Genomic DNA, 25,049 nt, shown 5'->3' on the forward strand with positions numbered 1-25,049 from the left:
CTCATCATCCTCTCTGACCCTGTCAGAGCCTCCTTCCCTGACTCTGGTAACCTAGGTGTTGGGGAGAGATTGGGGGTGCAGGTCTTGTACAGAAGTAAGGGAGTGTGGTTGGACACCCACTTTGTGCCCATTCACCACTGACTCCCCATTAGGGAAGTGTCATTGTCACTGTCTGTGCTCGTTTCTGAACAAGGAAACTGAGAAGGATAGAGCTAAAATGACAGGTTCCAGGCCTCCCAGGGAGTTGGGGTGCGTGCTTGGATCAGATTGCAGCTCCAAAACCAGTGTTCTCTCCTGTGGACACTGCACCGTGGGCTCCTACGGGGTGGGCAGGAGCAGCCCTGTCCCTGCTGTGTCCCTAGTCCCTGTAGCAAGCGGGTGATGACTGTTGATTGGCGGCTGCTCGCTCCAAATAGCAGCCAGGAGCAGTCTCTAGCTGCCATTCACAGTAGTTGAGTGGAAATGTCTTATCTCCTTGGTGAAGAAGCAGGAACCTACTGCGCTGGTGAGGTAAGTCAGGGAGGCCTTGAGGGCCAGCATCCTGATGGCCAGGCCCCCACCTTTCACAGGGCTGCCCATGTCTCTGCACTTCAGCTATGAGGTGTGGGGAGGGTGTTCTCTGATTTACTAATGACAGTAATAAGCATACCTGTGGAGCCATAGAAGATGTGTCTCCCTTTTTTTTTTTTTTTTTTTTAAGATTTTATTTATTCTTGAGAGAGAGAGAGAGAGAGAGAGACAGGCAAGAGACATAGGCAGAGGGAGAAGCAGGTTCCCTGTAGGAAGCCCGATGCGGGACTCATTCCCTGGACCCGGGATCACGCCCTGAGCCGAAGGCAGATGCTCAACCGCTGAGCCACCCAGGTGCCCTGAAAATTGGCTTTTCTTAATCCACAAGGATGTTTGCCGCTTTACTTACCCAGTGGGGAAAGGAAATTATTTTTCGGACTGCTTTTAAAGGGGGAAACAAACAAAAAAAAAAAAAGAGAGAGAGAGAGAAAAGGCCTGTTGATGGTGAGGTCCTCACAGGGAGATTATTAAGCCAGGACTGGAAAGTTGGGGGCATGGATTAGCCCCCTAAATTACTCCACATCCTAGAAACAGCTAGAAACAGCACTGTTTATGGCTAGAGGTGCCCACATGCAACCGACCTAGGTGTGTGCTATTGAGAACATTTCTCCTGTTGAGAGTGTTCTTTGATCAAGACCAGAAGGGTCTCTGTGCCCTCAGTGCTGTACCCCTGGATCCACTGTGGACACAATCCATGGAGAAGAGGATTCCATAGGGGATGAGCAGATGTCCACGGTTGCTGAGTGGGTGCAAGTAAGTGCTGCTGTTTTTCTCGCCTACACACCAGCTCAGGGAATCGGCATTTTCTTTCATGCCGAGCTCATTCTGTTGGCATTCGGCCTCTTGATTTAATTCTATGTTGCCTTTTAGCTACCAAAAATTATCCTTTAATTTACAGCTGCTAAGCACTTAACCTACTGTGTGTGCAATTGCCCACTTCTTTTAAAAAAATAAATAAGACTAAGAGAACTAGTAAAAGACTCTTGGGAGTGGCTCAGCCAGCTAGTTGAGTGAGAGTATGAGTACAACATGTACTGCAGCGTATCCAACATTTGGTGAAATATTTTATTATTTTTTGGCAAAGATCATTTGGTGTGGTGTGTTGTAAGGACTGTGATTTAATTCCTGCCAAACACGCCCTGATTAGTAGCCTTGCCTGACTTCCCTTCCCATCCCCCATGATTCCTGGTCAATAAAGCTTGCTCCTCTGTCTCAGTGATAGTATTAAGAAGGGTAGTAATGGACACAGTAGCGTCTTGGGGTTTGTAGAGTGCTTTACCTACATGTTCTCATCTGGTACTTGAGGTAGTCCTCAGGGCAGACACTGTATTATTCCCACTTCATGGATGGGAAAACTGAGGCCCCAAGAGGCTTTGTAACTTGTCTTCACTCTGCTGCTAAGTAGTGGAGCTGTGTCTGCTTGAGCATCAACATCTCTGCACCCATCTCACCCACTCCCTCCTGAGGCTCCATCAATATCTTACCCATTCTGTAAACAAACAGTTTATTAAAAAAAAAAAAAAGTCTACGGAAGCTTCACTTACAGTGCCAGCATTGCAAGAGGTAGAATAAATCTGAGACTTCTACCCCACTCCCTACACCCCAGAATTGAAAATATAGGAAGGAGGGAGCCCCAGTTGTTACAGTAGCCTTGACAAAAATTGGACATTAAGAAATGTCCCATTTGTAGATTTGGGGCTATGGGAATGTGGAGGAGAGATGCATTTCTTTTGGGGGGGAATTTGGGTGGCTTTTTAAAGCAGGGGGTCGGTTTTGGGGCTGGGAGGTAATTGGCCTTGAGCCGTGCCAGCCCCTTCCCACCCCCCCCCACCCCTGCCTCAGGCACAGGGAATGATTTGTGTCAAGATAAGGAGTGTATGGTGCGCAGGACGTAGGGCATCTGCCAGTGCAGGAAGGGAAAGCTGGGATTGAGTGCTGTGTGTGCACAAGTGTGTGCAAGCGTCTCTGGGTGAATGTGTATCAGCATCCAGGTGTATGGGTGTGTGTTGGATGTGGGTAGTGGAATTAGCTCAGAAGGGGCAGGGGATGGCTGAGAGTTTGAATCTTATGCTCCTCACCAACCACAAAGGGTCTTTTCTGACCTGGGGAGTGACCAGCTGGGGAGTGACCACCGTGTGAATTCCTTCCCCTGCTCCTGCCAGTGTTTACTCTTCAGTGTTTGTTCCCTGAGCAGATCACTGTGCTCCGCTCCCCTGTGGTAGTGGTGAGTGTTTTTTGCTCACAGTGGAATCCAGGAGCCTACTCGGTGCCTGGTGCCTAGAGGATCCAGGCTCTGTAGAAGAGCAGTGGGTGCTGGTTGGCTGCTGCTGCCACCCACAGAGAGGAGGGGAAGGGCACGGAGAGCTGCTGACCCAATCTGCCTTGGGGATCCCTGAGTCCTGGGCAGTGTGCCTGCTTAAGAGGTAGTGAAATATCGGGCCAGGACTCAGATATGGTAGAAGATGGTAGAGATGTTGGAACCCCAGTGTGGCTGATCCAGGAAAGGAATTTTGGGAAGATTCAGGGCACACTTGGGAAAAGTTGGGAGCACTGTGGGCCATGGGCAGTGGGCATTCTCAAGGAAGACAATAGGTGCCCTGCTGTGTGGGGACCCTGTCACCCCTGTGAGTCTGTTCAGGGCCTGGTCCACTGTGCAGAGAAGGAAAGACAGAATGGATGGGGGGGTGGGTGTTCTGTGAGATACTGGGAAGAGTGACACCCAGAAAGGGCTCTAGGGAGGCCAGGGTTGCTTTTGATCTTAAGCAGTATTTTTGGGAGAACAGGCTAGAATCTGCCCCATTCTCCACCGGGAGCTTATTGCCTGATCCTTTTCTGTCTTATCCACCTGCCCTCTGTGTGGCTGCACTAAACCCCATACCCCTCCCTACATGCTCAGCCCCTGGTTCCTTCAGGATCCCACTGCCTTGGTGTTTGCCCGCCAGTGGGGACTCTTTCCATCTGTGTTGTAGGCCTGTCTACCCCAGTGCTTCAGTGCAGGTGCTCCTTGTCCTGCAGCCCCTCAGGCAGGCTCAGCTGGGGCCGTGGCGGTCTCCCCACTCTCACAGGTGCATGTTTGGTCTGCCAAGCGCCCCCACCACCCCTATCTGTTCCTCCCAGCACTTAACAGCCTTCAGTATGCATTGTCATGTGTGATGACATTCCCCTCCAGAGTAGGAGCACCGCCAGGCACTCTGTAGAAAGAGACTGCTTGAATGAGAATGAGATTTCCACCTTGATGGCCCTTGAGGACATCCCAGAGTAAAGTATTTAAAGGTGAACAGCCCCCTTTCTCTGTGTTTGTGCAGAGTGAGTGGCTGCATTCCTTGGCCTTCCCCTCCTGGAGGCCCACCGAAGTCTGTCCCTGGTGGCTCTTCTGTCACCTACTCCGAGTAGCTAAGTGCTTATTCAGTTCACTGGTCGCTAGCACATCTGCTCAGGTCACCATGGGGACCACATTCCGGGCTTTTCAGTGGGTGGGTACAGACTCCGTTACTCACTGGGTCCACCCTTACCGGCTGGCTGAAATTGTGCTGAATGACTCCCAAGTTCCTGGCGGCCCCCTCTGCCTTGGAGACACCTTGCCCATCCCTGACCCGTGGCTCAGGCCCTGGAGGCTTCGGCTGTACGTCGTAGACCTCATATCCTGTGGCACCTTGTGATGTAGTCATGCTCTCAACCTTGCAGGCCTGTCTCCTCATCTTGAGCACTGGAGCTCTGTCTCACACCCTTTTGTATCCTTGATTCTTCCTCATAGTATGGCCTTAACATGTGTGTGTTGAACGCACGAATGAATGAATTTACAAGTTCCAAGGCAGACCACTCTTTCAGGAAGTTGTCTGTGAAGAGTAGGGGGGAGGTTGATAGTCTAGGGTGGAACTGACCTAGGGACACATTTATAGGGATGGGATACATTTTCCCATTGGAGCTGGTGGAAGGAGAGGACAAGGAAGAAAACGGGCCTGTAAACAGCTGGCATTGGAGGAGTGCTTACCCCATGCCAGACTCTGGTAGAGGGCATGCTCATCCTTAGTTTCCAAATGAAGAAACTGAGGTACAGAGAGGTTGTTCACTCTCCCCAGAATTGTACAGTACTCTGGTGGTAGGTTGGACTTGAGTCCACATTTGTCTGGTGGCACCTCTGGTTGACCTCTCTGGTTCTGTTTCCTTTGGTGCTAGGAATGCCAGGCAAAGAGGTGTGGGTGGAGACCTTTGGGCCTAAGTCTCCTCCTTGGACCCTGCCTTCTATACAGGGCAGCATGTCAAGGTGGGAAGGTTGCCTCAGGTGACCATGGTTTCTCTTTTACTTCCATTTCTGGTAGACAGGGCCAAGGGCAGTGGTCTCCTGGGAGCACTGACGTTTTTATATCTTGAGACTGTCTTCCTCCTGATAGTTCCTGGCCTAGAACTCCCTCTGGCTGTCTTGTTTGCCTTGAGGATGCTTCATTGCATGTCAAAACTTCCAGGCATGGTTCTTCTGTTCTTTGGTTCTCCTCATAGGTGGGGAGGCCTTACTTGCACGCCTTACCCACCCCCCCATGACATGTTCCCATCCCAGGCCTTGTGTTCCAAGTGGGTTAGACAGAGGCCCTGCATGCTGTGCTGAATGGCAGGTACACATCTTCCCCTAGTCCTTCATCATGGTGGTCATTTGGGCCCCCAGGGAGAATCCTGTAGCTTTACATCCCTCCTCTTGTATGTGGTTCTTTCCTTTTCTGTCTTATTTACAAAAGCAGTATGCACTAATGTAGAACACTGACAGACTCAGCCACGGCAGAGAGGGGAGGCAGGGGTAGCCAGTTCACTGGTAGGAACCACTGTTAGCATATGGCGTCCATCCTGCCACATTCTGGTCCATGTGCATATATGATCGTTATGGGCTTACCAGCCAGGTCATAACTATGTTTGCTGGTTTGGGCCCTCCCTTTGGACTTAGCAAATACATGACGATCATACCTCACTTGTAAATGTTCTGCCCGGATCCTCACCTGTTTTCAATCTTTGCCCTCACCTGGAGTCCTGGCCCTCCAGCAGGGTAAGCTGATACAACCCTCTTGCCTTTCCTCACCTCCTGCATAGTTGATCACTTCCTCAGGGTAGACTCCCAGGGCGAGACCTTACAGTAGCAGAAGTGTGTGTGTGTGTGTGTGTGTGTGTGTGTGTGTGTGTTAAAGAAGTGCTAGTTTTTATTGTTTGATAAAAGTATGACACTGCTGGTGATAAAGCTACTCTTCGTTTCTAATACTTAACACCTGAGATGGCTTGTACTATTAGGATCCTTGACAAAGCAGAAACATATCAAATGTTGGTCTTTAATTATGTAACATTTTACATACCCTCAAAGTAGAGGGAAGAGGTTAATGAACTCCCATGTGCCTAGCACCATTTACAACAAATGCCTTTTTTTTTTAAAAACTGGCTCCATGCCCAACATAGGGCTTGAATTCACGACCCTCGGATTGAGTCATATGCTCTATTGAGTGAGCCATCCAGGCACCCCAACAAATGCTGTTTTGCAAGTCTCTCTGCAGTTGTCTACTATCCCTTGTCCTCTGCCATATGCATTTTTTCCACATACATTTTTATTTCTGAAGCTTTTTTTTTTTTTTTTAGAACTTATTTATTTATTCATGAGAGAGAGAGAGAGAGAGAGGCAGAGACAGGCAGAGGGAGAAGCAGGCTTCACGCAGGGAGCCGACCTGGGACCCGATCCCGGGACCCCAGGATCACGCCCTGGGCCAAAGGCAGGTGCTGAACCGCTGAGCCACCCAGGGATCCCCTATTTCTGAGGTTTTTATTTTAAATCTCAGAAATTGAGGCGCCTGGTGGCTCAGTTGGTTTGGCACCTCAACTCTTGATTTCAGCTTGGGTTGTGATCTCAGGATTGTGAAATTAAGCCATCGTGCTCCTCACTGAGTTGGGAGTCCACTTGAGATTCTCTCTTTCTCTCTCTCTCTCCTTCTCTCCCTTTCCCCCATGCTCTCATTGCTCTCTCTGAAAATATCTTGAAAAAGGAAATCTCAGAAATCATGTTTCAATTTGCATCTCTGACAGAAAGACCACTTTTCATTTTGTAACCATAGTGCCATATCAACACCTTACACATGTAATCATTCTTTAGCATTACCTGATTGATACCAAGTCCATTTGCAGATTTCCCTGATTGTCTCAAAATGTCACCTTATTTTGTTGTGAGGTTTCCTGTCTTTCTCAGTATCTTTTTAAAAATTATTTTGAGGTAATTATAGATTTACATGCAGTTAAAAAAAAATGCAGAGAGTAATCCTGTGTATTCTTCACTCTGTTTCCTGCAGTGGTAGCAGCAAATCTGTAGTACACCATCACGGCTGAAACTTTGACATTGCTGCAGTCAGATGCAGACCAATTCCATTCCACACGGAGATCCTTACTCTTGATTCTTTTAGCCACTCCTATGCCTTCCTTAACCTCTGGCATCCACTGCTGTTCATTTCTAGAATTTCAGCACTTTATCAGTTTTTAAAAAAAGATTTTATGTATTTAAGAGCGAGAGAGACAAGAATAACACAGATAGCGAGAGAGAGTGAGAGAGAATAAGAGCTAGTAGGAGAGGGGGAAGGGAGTCTGATGTGGGGCTGGATCCCAGGACCCTGAGATCATGACCTGAGCCAAAGGCAGATACTTAACTGACCGAGCCACCCAGGCACCCTAAATTCAGCATTTTAATGATGTTATATAATAGAATCATACAGGACATAACCTTTGGAAATTGGCCTTTTTTACTTAGTATAATCCTCTGGAGATCCTTCCAGATTGTTGTGTGTATTAGTTCATTGCTAGGGATTTTTCATTGCCAAGTGGTGCTCCACGGGTGGGGAGGGGGCGTCACAGTTCATTTAACCAATCTCCCATTGAAGGACATCTGGTGTGTTTCCAGTTCGGGGCAATTATGAGTAAAGCTGCGCTAACCATCTGAGTACAGGGTGTTACATGAACCCAAGTCTTCATTTCTCTGGATGGATGCCCAGGACAATTGCTGGGTCCTGTGACAGTTGCAGGCTTAGTTCTTTTTAAGAAACTGTTAAACTGTTTTCCAGAGTAGCTGTACCTTTTTACCTTCTCACTGTCAATGTGTGAGTGATCCGGTTTCTCAGTGTAATCAGTGGTGTCATTGTTATTTTCACCATTCTGATGGCTGTGTGGTGGCATTTCCCTGTGGTTTTTAGGAAATTAGCATTTCCCTAATGACTAACGTATGCTGACCATCTTTTCATGGGCTTACTGGCCATCTGTATGTCCTCTTGGGTGAAATATCTCTTATACCTCATGTCTTTTGTCCGTGTTCTCATTTGATCATTGGCCTTTTTTTTTTTTTTTTTTAAGTAAACTATACCCAACGTGGGAGTTGAACTCACTACCCCAAGGTCAAGTCGCGTGCCCTACTGACTGAGCCAGTCAGGCACCACCCCACCCCCCATCATTTGCTTTTGTGCCATTGAGTTTTGAGGGTTCTTTATATATTCTGGATACTAATGTTTTGTGAGATCTGTGATTTGCAAATATTTCTGTGACTTGGCTCGTCATCCTCTTACCAAGGTCTTTCACAGAGCAAACATTTTTAATTTTGATGAGGCCCAATTTATCAATTTTTCCCTTTTTTTTTTTTTAAGGTTTTATTTATTTGGCAGTGAGAGCACAAGTAGTGGGAGTGGCAGGCAAAGGGAGAGGGAAAAGCATGCTCACGTCCCAGCAGGGAGCCTGATGCAGGTTTTATTTTCCCAGGAACCCAGGATCATGACCTGAGCTAAAGGCAGAAACTCAACTGACTGAGCCACCTGGGCACCCCTCAATTTTTCCTTTTATGAGTGAGCCTTTTAGTATCAAGTCTAAGAACTCTGCCCTTGATCCTAAATATTTTCTTCTATTTTTTTTTTTTCTCAAAAGTGTTCAGTTTTCCATTTAAGCCTGTGATCCATTTGGAGTTAATTTTTGTAGAAAGTGTGAGACTTAGGTTGAGGCTCATTTTCTTCTGGATGTCCATTTGCTTCACTGCCATGTGCCGCTCAGGCCTCTTTCCTCCTGAATGGCTCTGCACCTCTGTCAGTAGTCAGTTGAGTATACCCGTGTGGGTCTGTTTCTGGGCTCTCCATTCTGTTCCATGGCTCTGCGTGTCTACCCCTTCATCACTGCCACGCTACCTTACAGTGAGACTTGAAACCAGGTAGACTGCTTCTCCCACTTTATTTTTCTTCTTCAAAATTGTTTTAGCTATTTTGGTTCTTTTGCTTGTCTCTATATGTTTTAGAATAATCTTATTTTTATCTACAAAAAAAAAATCTTGCTGGAGTTTGGTAGGAATCAAGTGAAGCCTGCATATCAGGGGTGTACACGTTAAGTGTGCAGTGTTGTATGGCCCTCCAGAGAAGACAGTTGGTCATCTTCCCACCCACAGGACCCAAAATGCTTGTTCCCCCTTTGCTGACTCTGCCAACCTGATAGCAAACGCTGGCACTTCTGTTTTGCAATGCGGAAATTGAACATTTCCCCCAACTTTGCTGTGTCTTTTCTTTCTGAATCGCCTTTGCCTTCTACTTTGCTCATTTTTAAATTAGGATCTCTTTTTCCTTGTGATTATAAAAGCTCTCTCTCACATCAGTGTTCTTCTTTTCTCAGCAATGCTTACCATAACTCTGGTTTAGAAACCTCCGATGGAGCAGTTGGAAAGAGCTGTCAGTCCCTGGGAGGTTAGGGATGCCTCAGTGTTTTTTGATGTTTTTAAATGCTGCTGAGCTAGATCCCAGTTTCCTCAGCTGCAGAATATGACTGTGCACATAGCCAAGGTAATGGCTTTGCAAGCAGTGAGGGCTGCTAATGGTAAGTGGAAGAGAGAAACATAAGGACTATTAAGTGTGAACACTTCTTTGGGCTGCATTTAAAAAAAAATCATTATTATTTTAAGTTTTATTTATTTAAGTAATCTCCGCACCCAATGTGGGGCTTGAAGTCACAACTTTGAGATCAAGAATTGCGTGCTCTATCAACTGAGCCAGCCAGGCACCCCGTGGGCTGCAGTTTTGTATCAGCATCTGGTTTCCCAAGTAGAAACTCAGATCTGGATGTTGTTTAGTGTTACCTGCCTAATTCCCACAAAACTTGGCAACCTGGTTGAAAAGCACACTATTTGCATTTCCCTGATGATGCATGATATGGAGCATCTTTTCATGTGTCTGTTGCCATCTGGTTACCTTCTTTGGAGAAATGTCTGTTCATGTCATCTGCCCATTTTTTAAAATTAGATTTTTTTCTTTGATGTTGAGTTGTATAAGTTCTTTATATATTTTAGATACTAACCCTTTATCAGATACATCATTTGCAAATATCTTCTCCCATTCAGTAGGTTGTCTTTCAGTTTTGTTGGTTGTTTCCCTTTGCTGTGTAGAAGCCTTTTATTTTGATGATGTCCCAATAGTTTACTTTTTCTTCTAGTTCTCTTGCCTAGGGAGACCCATCTAGAAGGATGTTGCTATGACCAGTGTCATAGAAATTATTGCCTGTGTTCTCTTCTATGATTATTATAGTTTTGGGTCTCACATTTAGGTCTTTAATCCATTTTGAGTTTATTTTTATGTATTTTGTAAGAAAGTGGTCCAGTTTAATTTTTCTGCATGTTGCTGTTCAGTTTTCCCAACACCTTTTGTTGAAGAGACTATTTTTTCCCTATTGGATATTTTTTCCTGCTTTGTTGAAGATTATTAATTGACCATATAATTATGGGTTTATTTCTGGACTTTTATTGTTTCCATTGATCTATCTATCTCTTTTTGTGCCAGCACCATACTGTTTTGGTTGCTACAGTTTTGTAATATAACTTGAAGTCTCAAATTGTGATCTCTCCAGTTTTGTTTTTCAAGATTACTGTGGGTATTCAGGGTCTTTTGTGGTTCCATACAAATTGTAGGATTGTTTGTTCTAGTTCTGTGAAAACTGCTGTATTTTTTTATTTTTAAGATTTACTTATTTATGATAGACACAGAGAGAGAGAGAGAGATGCAGAGACACAGGAGGAGGGAGGAGCAGGCTCCATGTCGGGAGCCCGACGCGGGACTTGATCCTGGGACTCCAGGATCGCACCCTGGGCTGAAGGCAGGCGCTAAACCGCTGAGCCACCCAAGGATCTCCTATTTTTTTTATTTTTTAAAGGATTTTATTTATTTATTCATGAGAGACACACAGAGAGAGGCAGAGACACAGGCAGAGGGAGAAGCAGGCTCCATGTAGGGAGCCCGATGTGGGACTCGATCCCGGGTCTCCAGGATCACACCCTGGGCTGAAGGCGGCGCTAAACCGCTGAGCCATCAGGGACGCCCCAAAATGCTGTATTTTGATAGGGAGTGCGTTAAAGTGTACATTGCTTGGGAGTGGTATAGACATTTAAAAAATATTTGTTCTTCCAGTATCACTCATCATCAGGGAAATGCAAAACAAAACCACAGTGAGATATTACCTCACACCAGTCAGAATGGCTAACATCAAAAACACAAGAAACAAGTGTTGACGATGATGTGGGGAAAGTGGAATCCTCATTCACTGTTGGTGGGAATACAAACTAGTGCAGCCACTCTGTAAGACAGTATTAAGGTTCCTCAAAAAATTTAAAATAGAACTACCCTGCAATCTAGTAATTGCACTACTGAGTAGTTACCAAAGGACACAAAATCACTAATATGAAGGGATATATGCACCCCTATGTTTATTGCAACATTATTTACAATAGTCAAACTATGGAAAAAGCCCCAAGTGTCTATCGATAGATGAATGGATAAAGAGGAACTATGTATATATATATATATATATATATATATATATATATATATATATATATATACACGATGGAATACTACTGAGCCATAAAGAAGAATGAAATCTTGCCATTTGCAACAACTTGGATGGAACTAGAAAGTATTATGCCAAGTGAAGTAAGTCAGTCAGAAAAAGAAAGATACCACATAATTTCACTCGGATGTGGAATTTAAGAAATAAAACAAACAACAAAGAGAAAAAGACAAACCAAAACCAGACTTTTAACTACGGAGAACAAACTGATGGTTACCAGAGGGGAGGTGGGTGGGGATGGGGGAAACAGACAATGGGGATTAAAGAATACAATTATCTTGATGAGCACTGAGTAATATATGGAAATATGGAATCACTATATTGTACACCTGACACTGATATAACACTGTGTGCTGACCACACTTGAATTAAAAAAAAAAAAAAAAAAGATACAGCCATTATGGGGTCTTGTTTTCTGAGGGAAATGACAGGCTGCACTGGTTTTCAAATCTGTTTATATACTTGAGTTGAATCTTGTACTCTCACCTCTTGGATTGAATAAAATGCACCATTACATAATCACATGCATGCATTTTTTCCCAGGCTTCCATGGATGGGAGGCTGTACTGTGACCAGTGTCCAGTTCTGTCATGCCTGGACTATTTTTTCCAGTTGCAAAGTAGGTTAAGGGCCACATGACCTGGGTGCTCCTCTAGCTCTCTCCCTTATTGGCTCTGTCACCTTGGGCAAGGTACCCTCAGTCTCAACACCCATAAATTAGGACCAACAATATACCTGTGCCATAGTGGTGTTGGAAGATTAAATGAGGTGTACTGGATAGGAAACATTGAGTGCTCCATAAATGTGACCCCCTATTCATCAGAGCAAGGAACTAAACTTTTTCTCCAAAAGTCTTAAAATGAGTTTAAGAAATGCCAGTTTGAAGTGAGCAAGGTTGGCAATCATTGTTTTGTTTTGCATGAAAGCACATCTTTTGTGGGAAGAATGGGAATTCTGATTCCGGGCATAAAGATTTAGGAAGGGTCCTGCCTGTGGACAAAAGTGGGGATCAGATCTGGGTGGACTCAATCCTCAGAGGTTTAGGAATGGCTAGAACCCCGATCATCAGAGGATTTCCCCTCTAAAGTGGTACTGCTGTGTCCTTAATCTCAAGATGCTTTCTCCTGCATTAAAATTGTGTGTGCTCACATGAACTGTCATGTTCAAAGCTCTCCCAGCCAAAGGCTGTGAACTTGTTCTTAGTACACTCCCTTCCCTGTCACCCTGCTTATAAATTACATCGAGGCTGGAGGATAGAGCAAAGAGGCCAAAGGAACTTTTCATGTTATCTCTGAGTATTTTAAGATACCACGAGCAACTGAAAGGTCAAATTGAAAATTACAATCGAGGGCAGCCCCGGTGGCTCAGTGGTTTAAGCACCGCCTTCAGTCCAGGGCGTGATCCTGCAGACCTGGGATCAAGTCCCACCTCAGGCTCCCTGCATGGAGCCTGTTTCTCCCTCTGCCTGTATCTCTGCCTCTCTCTTCTTTCTGTGTCTCTCATGAATAAATAAATAAAATCTTTTTTTAAAAAAAAGAGAAAATTACAATCGAGCCTCATCAATATTTCAGTCACTGCGAGTTGAAGATGGCCTCTTAGCAGAGTGGGTTGGCGAAGGAGATCGCTGTCCGGGCTGGCTGTGTCCTACTTCCATTTTCAAAGACCTCACCCAGCTCTCTGCAGCCTCTGACACTGAAAAGCCTTGTCCCCTCACTCTCCCTTTGTGCCTGTGCCCCAGGCTTGGCCCTGGGCTAACTTCGGGGTCAGAGAGAGGGGAACAGCTCTGGTGTCCACTCTCAGTGTGCTCTGTCCCAACAGCTGTAACAGTCCCACTGGGAGCCGCTGCCTGCATGGGGGAGCTGGTTGTGATGGAGATCTTTGCCCACAAGCTGGCCACATTGACCACCAGTCACTGGGCGATTCATGGTATTAGTGTCTTCAGCGCGGTCTCAGTGGCATATTGGGCAGCTTGCAGACATGATTTCCACTGTCCCCAGGATGAGGCGGGGTAGTGAGAGGAAGTGCCAGCTAGTGTTTCCCTCTTTTTCCCTTCTTTTGCTTTTGCAGTAGCTGAAGTATGAGTAATCAGATGGAAGCTTCTAACTGTGGTCATTGTCCCAGCTTAACTGAATTGATTCCCATAGAGAAGAATAGTTGAGGCACACTTTTGTGGTTTTCTGTCACTTGTGAATCGTGTGGGATTGAAACCTGGCCATAGACTGGGGGATGAGCCCTTAGCACAAATGGTTGGACCTTTGGGTCTGGTGCTTCAGTGGCCTTTCCAGACTATTCAGGGTCATGTTTTTCTTGTGTGTGGATGTAATTGCTCAGAAGCAGTTGGGAAGTTGGGAGATGGTTGTTAACTCTGTATGCCCCAAATACTGTAACTCTTTTCACTAGAATTACAGTAGCTTGGAAATTTCTTTCTTGTCTACCATGAGATATTAAAAAAAAAATCCCACTGGAAATGTATTTCAGACCTGAGCCTCTCTGATTGTTGGTGGGAAGGAAACCTTTGCCATCAAGGTGAGGGCCTCTGGGGCTTATGCAGTCCATTCCTGTGAGCCAGTGGCAGGAGATGTGCCGTCTGGCCGTGGCTGCTCTCACCTTGACAAACAGCCTGCCTGACTTGGCTTCCTCTGTGGGCCCTGCTCTAAGGAGATGTGCTTTGGGAGCGTGCCAGGGTTTTAAGCCTTAGAGGTCATGCAGGGTGTGATGGCAGGCACCGTAGTCTAAGGTCCAAAGGAGCTGAGTGAGGGTGACAGACTCCCCCAATGACCATGTCAGGCAAGTGCACCAGGCAGGAGGAAGCAGCTAGCCACGGAGGTGCTGTAGCTGTGTACTTACCTCTGGGTCCTTCTCCCAGGTGTTGTCTACTTTTCTTTCTCCGCTTCTTGTCACCTGGCCTTCCTCTCCTTTCCATGTTGCTCTGTGTTTAGTTTTCTCTGCTTTTATAAGATTTGCCCCTTTTTTGTTTTGACTTTCCCCTTCCGTCTTTCAGGTCTTCATGCTCTTCTATTTTCATTCTGTCTTGGTGGTGTTCTCTGCACTTTCGCTTCTTTATATGCTTGCAGGTGTTGGCATCCCCCAGAGAAGCTGACCGTAATCTTGGCATTATTTTTAACCTGAAGTGAATCTCTTTATGCCACAGCAGTATGCAAGTGTTAGGCTGGTTCAAATCCAGTGCCTATAACTGGAAGAAACCCACCTCCATCAGTTTTATTCATTACAAAAAAATCACAGGACAGCATTCAAAGACTTTTAAAACAAACATGGTATTCCCACCTCTCATTCAGTCCTCGCTTTCCCCATCTCTCTTGTCTTTAGTGGTTTCTGTGCCTGTTCTTCTATACGATTAAGCATAATTGGGTATTCTTTACTTTGCTCACTAAGTCGACAGGCTTATGTACTGCTATTTTCCCTTCACGTGGCAAAACATCCAAAAGTGTAAGCCCTTTAGAGCTGACATTTTAGTGGCTACTTAATTCCTCCCCCAGCTGACATCTCCCTTGGGGGACAGCTCGCTAAGGTCGGGAAGAGAGGCTGTGGACAGGTGCAAAGTGTGAGAGTTTGGCCGCCAACCAGGCCAGATCCAGACATGGCTTCAATGAGCCACATGACCCTAGAGTGGGTGGTTCCCTTTTCTTTTTTTTTTTTCAACTTTTTTTTATTTATTTATGATAGTCACAGTGAGAGAGAGAGAGAGAGGCAGAGACACAGGCAGAGGGAGAAGCAGGCTCCATGCACCGGGAGCCCGATGTGGGATTCGATCCCGGGTCCCCAGGATCGCGCCCTGGGCCAAAGGCAGGCGCCAAACCGCTGCGCCACCCAGGGATCCCCCCCCTTTTCTAAACTGTGATATCTTGGGGATCTGATGGCTAGAATGTGGAGTGTCTTCTGTGCTGAGCTGAGGACTTTGAACTTCTGGCCTGCCACAGTAGGAGTGGTCACTAGCCAGCTGTCTCCCAACAGGAACCAGTCAGTGTGTATCCCTTGGTGGCTGGTGGAGGACGGGATGGGTGGGGATGAGATATGGGGCAGGGAAACCAGTCTGAAGCTTGCCTGTCTAGTGATTTGTGATGACATGCAGAAACTCCTGTTTGGATTCTGGAACCAGAGAACAGTCTCAATGGATAGGGTGTCTTTTCCCTCTGAGCTTCTGGGTACATTGAAATCCCTTCATTTGGTGACTGGAAGTCATCTCGGCTGCTCCTGCTCCCTGAGTGCCAAGTTGTTTGTATAGGAATTAGGACTTGAGAAAGAGCATTAGCGTTTCCTCTTCCAGACAGAGTAAGTATGAGATCTTTGTCTAAAAACAAGCTGACCTGGGTGGCTCAGTGGTTGAGTGTCTGCCTTTGGCTCGGGTTGTGATCCTGGGGGTCCTGGGATTAAGTCTCGCATTGGGCTCCTTTGTCTCTGCCTTTCTCTCTCTCTGTCTCTCATGAATAAATAAATAAAATCTTTTTTTTTTTTTTTTTTTAAGATTTATTTATTCATGAGAGACATAGGCAGAGGGAGAAGCCGGCTTCCTGCAGGAAGCCTGATGCGGGACTTAATCCTGGATCCCTTGAGCCGTAAGCAGACACTCAACTGCTGAGCCACCCAGGTGTTCCAGTAAATATAAACTTAAAAATAAATAAATAAAAACAAGCTGCAGTCTGTGTAGGGAGGACCTTCAAAGTACCTACATTTTGATTTTCACTATTGTACATTTTGGTAACAGCACTTTGAGGGGATGACACCTTTTTTTAGGGTGGGGCGTGTCCACTTTTTGACCAGTGTCTGTGGTTTTGTTTACAGATTCCCACTGGAAATCCATTATATGAATCTTATTACAAGCAGGTAAGTTTCACTGGTGTCTTTTTGGATTGAATTAGAGAGGACCTATCTTGGCAGGCACAAACCTTAATAGAAGCCCAGTTTAGTCCCTTTCTATCCTCCAAGTTATCAGCCGGTAGCCAGTGGGCTATGCACTGCTTTATCTGTTGTCCGTTTGCTGAGGTCTTGTCTCAAGAGTTGTCTCCTATTCTAGGTAGACCCGGCATACACAGGGCGAGTTGGGGCGAGTGAAGCTGCGCTTTTTCTAAAGAAGTCTGGACTCTCAGACATTATCCTTGGGAAGGTACGTGAAGATGGATAATGACTTCTCTTCTGAGGCCACCCTCAGGGCTCCCCTGGCAGGCAAAGACCAGACTTCTCTTCAAGGGGATGTGCCTCCTGGGGAGTGGGCTGGTCACTGTGAGCCTGGCAGGCTGTCACTGGTGGATATTCCACTTACTTCTTGGGCAGCAGACAAGAGGCCTGAGTGCTTTGGGGATCTTGACAGCTTATGGGTTTATTTTGGCTTTGGAGCCAAGTGGACCTGGGTATTCTCTAGGTTTTGCCACTGACTAGCTGTGTGCCCATGGGGAGCAGGCAGGTCATTCATCTGTTCCAAATTTGCCTCCTCACCCAGAGCTTGGGAGTGACCATTCCAGCTGACTTGTAAGGCTCAGACACAGGGGCATCAGTTCCTGTTCTGTGAATAAATGGGCAGTGGTTGGCAGTTGTACTTATGAGCACTTTTGTGTTTCCACAGATATGGGATTTGGCCGACCCAGAAGGTAAAGGGTTCTTGGACAAACAGGTATATATATATATACACACACACACACACACACACACACACACACACACACACCATAAACACAGCAAGTGGAGAGGCTTGAGCCAGAACCCCACAGGCTGGGTCACCTCTGCTCTTCCTTCCTTGTTACTGCCGCGGACAAGTATTACTAGACATAAGTGCGGCCATCAGACCATTAAAATTGGAAGGTTTCATTTTGAAATAAAGGTTTTTTGAAAACACTTGGAGGGAGCCATCTTTTGTGGTTAGCAGATCTTTTAATATTTTGTGTGCTTACAAGTGATGAAAATGTTTTCAAAATGTTCTATTTTGAAATAAGACTCATGGAAATTGCAAAAATAGTTCAGAGAGTTCCGGTGTATCCTTCCTCCGCTCCCCACAGCGAGAGCTGCTTACGTCACCATAGTGTGATGCTCAGAGCCTGGAGTGGTACTAAACTAGAGGCTTGCTCAGAGCTGATTAGTTTTACATGCAATTTTTGGTGTTCTTTGGTGTGTATAGTTCTGTGTAATTTTATCAGTTGCACAGATTCATGTAATTACCATCAAAGGATATAGAACTGCCTGGCCCCCAGAAGAATCTCTTGTGTTGCCCCATGGCAGTCACACCCTAACCCCTGGCACCCCACTGGTTCTTTCTCCATCATGACTTTGTCATTTTGAGAATGTTCTGTAAATGGAAGTTTATGGCGTTTACAAATGACTTTAAGTGGTTGTATTTTAATTCTGTTCAGTCTTTCCCTAAACTAAATCCCAAGGGAATGTTGTTCCTGTTGTCCTACTGTCCATGATCTGATCCATTGGGAAAGCACTATCAGCTATTTCTCCCTTCCTTGAGATTTGCACTGTATGTCTGCATGTTGAAAGATTCTGAGCGTCCTTGTGGGCAAGAAACCTGTTAACTTTGTCTGATGCAGTTCCTAGAAACTTTCTTACATCCCCTTTTCTGCATATGCCACCTGGGCATTCTTGGACACCGGTCTGAGAAGGGCTGGTTTAGTGTTTATCTCTTTGAGGAGGTTTTTAAAACTGTACTTGTGTTTACAGCTTTAAAACAGTTCATGTTCTCAGACTATTTGATCAATTTAAAAAATTAGATGATGCTGCCTGAGTTCACTAAGACTGTGGCATGGCCAGTTCTGGGTTAGGAGGAGGCAAGGAGGAGCAAAGGTCCCTGATGGCCTAATTCAGGTCCTTTGTCCCTATGTGGGAATGAAGTCCACATTAGGCCACAGAGGGCAGGTGGGAGAGGCTATCTCCAGCAAGCCAGGGGGATCATAGCGAATTGTGCGTATCAGTTCCCTAACAACTATATCTGTTTCAAACCATTTTTAAAAAAGTCAACACATATTTGACTCATCATTTATTTATAATCTTAAACTTTAGTTTGTTACTTACCTAATCTAACATTTTCCTAAATGTTGGGAGCTTGTTATTGCCTAAAATGTATTTATTTGAGGGGTGCCTGGCTGGCTCAGTCAGTAGAGCATGTGACTCTTGATCTCATGGTGGTGAGTTCAAGCCCCACATTGGGCATAAAGCTTACTTAAAAAATAATAAAGGTATAAAAAAATACATTTATTTAAAATTTTACAGTGTCCAGAGTGTGGTGGACTAAGTCCACTTGGCAGGCATATTCATTTAAACAGTGCTCCCAGGGGGAAATTTGTTCAGCTTGACCCTCAAGTGACTTTTGCACATTCAGTCTTTCTTGCTGCAGTGAAGAGAAATCCCTCTTTCCTGAAGCCCACGACTGTAGACAGCTCTCCCCCGTTATCGCCAGCCAGCTGGTGTTCACACCTCTCCCTCTTTTGGATTTGCAGGGTTTCTATGTTGCGCTGAGACTAGTGGCCTGTGCACAGAGTGGCCACGAAGTTACCTTGAGCAATCTGAATCTGAACATGCCGCCACCTAAATTCGTAAGTATTGAAATCCTTCAGCTCATGCTCTTCTACTATCATCTATATTCTCTCTTTCTTTAATAGAGGTGGAATTTATATAACCTAAAATTCACCATTTTATTTTTTTTTTAAAGATTTAAAAAAGCTTATTCATGAGAGACAGAGACAGAGACATAGGCAGAGGGAGAAGGAGGCTTCCTGTGGGGAGCCTGATGTGGGTCTTGATCCCAGGACCCTGGAATTACAACCTGAGCCAAAGACAGATGCTCAACCATGAGCCACCCAGGGCCCTAAAATTCACCATCTTAAAGTGAACAACTTAGTGACATTTAGTCCACTGACAGTGTTGTACAACCATCACTTTTCTCTAGTTCCAGAATATTTTTATCACCCCAAAAGGAAACCTTTTACCCACTGAGTAATCAGTCACTCATGGGTCCCCCTCCTCTGGCCGCTGGTGGCCACTCGTCTCTCTGTGGATCTACCTGTTGTGGGCATTTCTGGAATCCTAGATCTGGCTGCTGTCACTCAGCATAATGTTTCCAGGGATCATCTGCCCTGTAGCAAGTGTTGGTGCTTGGTTCCTTTTCATTGCTGAGTCGGATTGCATTGTATGGCCCATCCATCCCTCTGTTGGTGGACGTGATAACTTGTGTTCCGGGATTTGTTGGTGTACCTGTCTCTTCAGTTCTCTTGGGTCTCTACCTCGGTGGGTAACTGCTGGGGCATATAGTGATTCTGTGTTTAACTTTTTGAGATCTTTCCCCATTTTGAAAGCACTTTGAAATGTGTGTCCCTTTTTTTTTTTTTTTAAGATTTTATTTGAGAGAGAGTGAGCGCACAAGCAGGAGTGGGAGGGGCAGAAGGAGAGGGAAAAGCAGATTCCTTCCTGAGCAGGGAGCCTGATGTGGGGCTTGATCCCAGGACCCTGAGATCATGACCTGAGCCCAAGGCAGACACCTAACCAACTGAGTCACCCTGAAACGTGTGTCCTTTGCACAGACACATTTTCTGTAGTTGAATTCTGTGCCATCCACAGCAGAGTATTTCTCTTCCTTTACAGCATGACACCAGCAGCCCTCTGATGGTCACGCCGCCATCTGCAGAGGCCCATTGGGCTGTGAGGGTAAGTGACCCCCGGGCAATGCCCCTCAGGCATCCCTTTACGTGCAGTTGTATCAGCCATTTGTGGTGTTCAAAACGTTGGATGGGATGATTGTTCTGTTTCAGAGTGAGTCTGCCACAGAATTTAACCAAGACACTCTTTCAGATTAAAATCTTCTGAAATGGCCGTGACATTTTTGGGTGTTGCCCTGCTAAGGCCATTAGCTGAGTTTCAGGCAATGGATTCTTAAAATTTTACAGTTAATATTTTGCATTTGCAGGTCATGTTATGTGGTTTTTGCTGCCTGGGTTGGTTAATCAGGATAGAACGAGCAGTTGTGAGAATTTGCAAGTGTGAAGACATCTAAGATGTCTTTGTAACTCTCTCTCTTATTTCTAGCCAGTTTGGGTGTTGCTATTCATTCCTTTCTGATGCTCTCATTGCTTTTTGAAAAAGCTTCTTTCAGTACCTGAGGGGACTGTCTCCATGTCCCATGTCTTTCTAGAAGCAGCAAAAAGAGGCAAGAGTGGTAACCTCTAATAGGTACAGAATTAGCTCTAAAGGAAATGTGTGTGGGACATGGAGACGGTGCCCTAGAGCCTGAGACCTCCTCACTCCCCACTTGTAAGGGGTTTATAACATTTCCTCACTTTTATTTGGCTTAAATACTAACCTTAATAACAGCCTTGCTATAAAATAAAGATGTCCCTCCACCCCCACCCCACATCAAGTACACTTGTCCTATTTTTACACAATTTTTCTGTCCTGTCCTTTGAAGGGTTTGGACAAGGGGAGGTTTATGTAGGCATAGGGCAGAAGGAGGCCTCTTCTGACCCAGGAATTGGGGAAGTGACCTCTGGGAGCAGCTGAGCACTTTGCCAGCAGCAGTCACAGTACCAAAAGATGTTCCTTCTTTGTAGTCTGCAGGGCACCTACTCTGAAAAGGAGCTGCTTTGTTGTGGAAAATGAAGCCAGAATTGCCTTGAGCTGTCCTGGCCTCTTTCCTGCAGGGCTGTGTTGAGGCCTCATGAGAAGGGCTGGCGCCAGAGGAGGCTGTGAGGCCTCGCAAGCACGGGAGGCTGGGCGGGAAAGGTGCCATTACAGGAGTAGACTGTTTTCAAGAGAGATTCAGCTGTTTTGATCAGATAAACATTGACAGAGCTGAAGTGCCAAGTGTTCTCTTCCGTTGGGAGAGCTCCTGGGCTGCTCAAAGCAGTGAAGTATGTGGGCATGATTCCAGACACTCAAGGTGGACACAGGGTGCTCGCCTTAGTGTTCCCAGTGACTCACCCATGCAGTGTCTGCTTATGTGCTCCCTTCTGTTTTCTAGTTTTCTTTTTAATTGTGGTAAAGTGTAGGTGACATGAAGTTCATGAACATCTTAACCATTTTTTTTTTTTTTAAAGATTTGTTTGTTTATTTGAGAGAGAGAGAGAGGGTGCATACATGTGTGAGGGAGGTTAGGGGCAGGGAGAGGGAAAGATAATCCTGAGCAGACTCCATGCTGAGCAGGGAGCCCAATGCAGTACTCTCTCCTAGCACCCTGAGATCATGATCTGAGCCAAAACCCATTCGGACGCTCAACTGATTGAGCCACCCAGGTGCCCTCACCATCTTGATCATTTTTAAGCATATAGTTCAGTAGTGTTAGGTACATTCATACTGTTGTGCAGCCATCTTCACTGTTCCTCTCCAGAACTTTCTCATTACTGCAGACTGAAACTCTGTCCCCATTAAACACTGACTCCTCCCCTCCCTACTCCACCTCCTGGTGCCTAGAGGAGAATGTGACTCCTCTGCGGACCTCATAGAAGTGGAATCCTACAGTACCTGTCCTTTGCTTTCTGGCTTATTTCAGTCAGCATAATTTTCTCAGGATTCTTCCATGTTGTAGCCTGGATCAGAATCTCTTTTGTTTTTGAGGCTGAAGAATATTCCATTGTGTGGATGCACTACATTTAGGTTATCTGTTCTGTTGATGTATGCTTGTTGAGGGTTTCTTAATGCTCTTAGGGGCTCCAGCTCATGGGCTGAGTGGGTGGTGAGGGCTCTCTATCCCCTGGGTCCAGTCCCTGTGGGTTTCATTTCTGGAGGAGGGCAGACTGCAGGCCTCTGCCCAGACCCACCTCACTGATGGCCCCTTTGACATGTGTGGCCATGTGCTATTAGTCCTGCCCAGGGCTCTCTGTTTACGAGGAGCTTTTATAATTTATTTATTTTTTTTACTGTAAGAGGACTTCCTGTGCTTAAAGTTGATTTTGATAATTGGTTGCTTAAGTCTTGGTTTATTTTTATATTTGGTTCTTAAGCTCTTTTAGTCCTGTAGGTTGATATCCAGATTTAGTTGTTTGTCTTAAAGAATGAAAGTCCATTCACACTACGACCTTTCTTGTCCTAGTGAGCTCCTAGGAGGGAGGTAGGGTGATCTTTGTCTCCCAGGCGGCCCCTATGGTGGAGAGCAAAGCTTAGAGCCAGGTCCTGTCCCTCCATTGACCTTGGTCTCCAGATTCGTAGTTCCAGTGAGCTATTTCCTTCAGGGAAGATGTTTACTCTGGAACTGCCATAAGACCATCCTGTGCTTTTAGGCGAGCCCAGGGGTGGGTCCTCGCCTGTTTTCTCTTCTCTTCTCTTCTCTTCTCTTCTCTTCTCTTCTCTTCTCTTCTCTTCTCTTCTCTTCTCTTCTCTTCTCTTCTCTTTTTCTTTCTTTTCTTTTCTCTTTTCTTTTCTTTTCTTTTCTTTTCATTTCTTTTCTCTCTTCTCTTCTCTTCTCTTCTCTTCTCTTCTCTTCTCTTCTCTTCTCTTCTCTTCTCTTTTCTTTCTCACAACAGACTCAGAGAGAGACAGAGAGACAGAGACACAGGCAGAGGGAGAAGCAGGCTCCACGCAGGGAGCCCGACATGGGACTTGATCCCAGGTCTCCAGGATCACATCCTGGACTGAGGGCGGTGCTAAACCGCTGGGCCACTGGGGCTGCCCTCCTTGCCTCTTTTCATTCAGTTTCGGGTCAGAGCTCATTTTGGACTCTCCCACAGTTTTTTTTTTTTTTTTTTACTTACTCAGGCTATTCTTTTCCAACTAGGTGGAAGAAAAGGCAAAATTCGATGGAATTTTTGAAAGCCTCTTACCCATCAATGGGTTGCTCTCTGGAGACAAAGTCAAGCCAGTCCTCATGAACTCAAAGCTGCCTCTTGATGTCCTGGGCCGGGTGAGTGATTCTCTCACATCCTACACTGCTGCTGACTGCTGTCTGCCCCATGCATGGTTCCCACGCACACATGAGGCTTTACACAAGGCCATGCACCATTGGAGGCTTTGTTAGAGCTGATGTTCATGAAGAACTTGCTATGGTCAAGTTGGCTTAGGGCTTTATGGATGTGGCTCACAGATGCTCCCTGGGCTGTGGGAAGATGCTGGTGTGGGCCCATTACACACTTGGGGAGACAGCCTCAGAAGTGAACTCGCTGCCTGGGGTCTAGAGACAGGCAGAAATGAGATTTGAACCCACACCCAGGATTTCCGCATCTCCGTGTGCTCCTGGGGAGAAGTATGGGAGTATATGTCCAGAACTTTTTTTCTTTTTTTAAAGACTTATTTATTTATTTTAGAGAGATGGGACATGAGGGAGAGGGAGAAAGAATCTCAAGCAGACTCTGCGCCAAGCATGGAGCCCAACACAGGACTCAGTCAGACCTAAGCCCAAACCAAGAGTTGGATGCTCAACTGACTGCACTACCTAGGCACCCCTCTTTTCTCTTTTTAATTACCTTTTTTTTTCTATCTGGGAACTTAAGTTAAAGGTACTTTAAAATCTGCTGTAAGCTTAGAAGAAATTTTACACGTTCTCTTAAAAGAAAGCCCTTAGTTTTGTTCCTATTAAATGCAAGTTCTTTTTAGTTACAGCTTTCTATTCCAGACTGTCTTCCCTCCATTGAGGTTTGCATCATGGCCCTGTGTGTTTGCTCTGTGACAAAGCCCAGTTCCACAAGGTGTCTATACTGAGTTCCCTGCTCTTTACCAAGAAGGGATGGGTGTTGTCATCTGTCTGGATTGGATTACAGCGATGTGGCAGGCACAAACCCAGAGCAGGGGACTGAGCATAGTCTCTGCTGCCTTAGGCGACACCTGTAGGTCTAGCTTACGACATTTGGGACAACCTTTGGGAAAGATGCAAATTCCTGTCCCTTGGTTTCTGTTTGAGTATGACTTGTGGACACTGGCCCATTTGAAAGGACCCAAGTAGAGCCCATCTTAATACTTTGTTTTGAAGGAAGGCTGCTAAGAAAGGCAATCTCTCAATTCCCTTTGTTTCCTCTGGGCTGTGGCATGGTATAGGTGGAGATCTGTGATGGGGACCAAGAGTCTTTACAAGGCGTGAATTTTAATTGCAGCAAAATGCGGTGACCCAGTCCTGTTCATTGTGTGCATTCATTTGGCAGGCCTTGCTAAATACCTGACAACTGGATGTAATAATTCTATAGAGCCAAATTACAAACAAGACAGAATGATGGAGGTGAAGGTAGCTTCATTACAAAGGGAGATGTGGCTAGGAAGGGTGTGTTCTGCAGATCTCCTGCCCTGGCTCCAGGTCTTGTGGCATAGGAGTCGCTTCTTATCTGCTGGGCTTTCTCCTTCCCTCCTTTTCTGCACACACCAGCCTTATGTGCACCCATTCAGGCATGTACACATGCATCCATATCCATATCCATGCACCCATCCATGCACTTATCCATATCCATGCACACATGCATTCATAACCATGCACCCATTCACCTGTGCACCTGTCCATCTAGGCATGTGTGCATCCATATTCACGTACCCATTTATCTCTACACCTATCTGTGAATGTGCATCAGTGTACTCGTGCATCCATGCATCTATGCATCTGTCCATTCATCCATGCACTAACCATCCATTCAGCCATTCAGGAAGTTTGGAGTCTGCTCTGGGTCAGGCCTTGTGCTGGGCACCGGGAAGATGAG

General features: G+C 45.8%; 1 protein-coding gene across 12 annotated transcripts in view; it reads left to right on the top strand.

Annotated features, from left to right (window-relative positions):
• EPS15L1 (epidermal growth factor receptor pathway substrate 15 like 1) overlaps positions 1–25,049 on the top strand; it is a 96,745-nt gene that overhangs the window by 8,390 nt on the left and 63,306 nt on the right. For 8 of the 12 annotated variants that reach the window (XM_077859526.1, XM_077859527.1, XM_077859534.1 and 5 more), the window contains exons 1-7: positions 11,978–12,058; positions 16,240–16,281; positions 16,472–16,561; positions 17,018–17,065; positions 18,888–18,983; positions 20,029–20,091; positions 23,150–23,275. In XM_077859526.1, the coding sequence (XP_077715652.1) occupies positions 11,993–12,058; positions 16,240–16,281; positions 16,472–16,561; positions 17,018–17,065; positions 18,888–18,983; positions 20,029–20,091; positions 23,150–23,275 (531 nt within the window). In that variant the 5' untranslated portion in view covers positions 11,978–11,992. Of the gene's footprint in view, positions 1–11,977; positions 12,059–15,554; positions 15,730–16,239; positions 16,282–16,471; positions 16,562–17,017; positions 17,066–18,887; positions 18,984–20,028; positions 20,092–22,926; positions 23,074–23,149; positions 23,276–25,049 lie in introns of those variants that run through there. The other 4 variants (XM_077859533.1, XM_077859528.1, XM_077859532.1 and 1 more) reach the window with 4 other exon arrangements.

This window comes from Canis aureus, chromosome 19 (assembly GCF_053574225.1).
Source record: "Canis aureus isolate CA01 chromosome 19, VMU_Caureus_v.1.0, whole genome shotgun sequence".
NCBI classification, from domain to species: domain Eukaryota; kingdom Metazoa; phylum Chordata; class Mammalia; order Carnivora; family Canidae; genus Canis; species Canis aureus.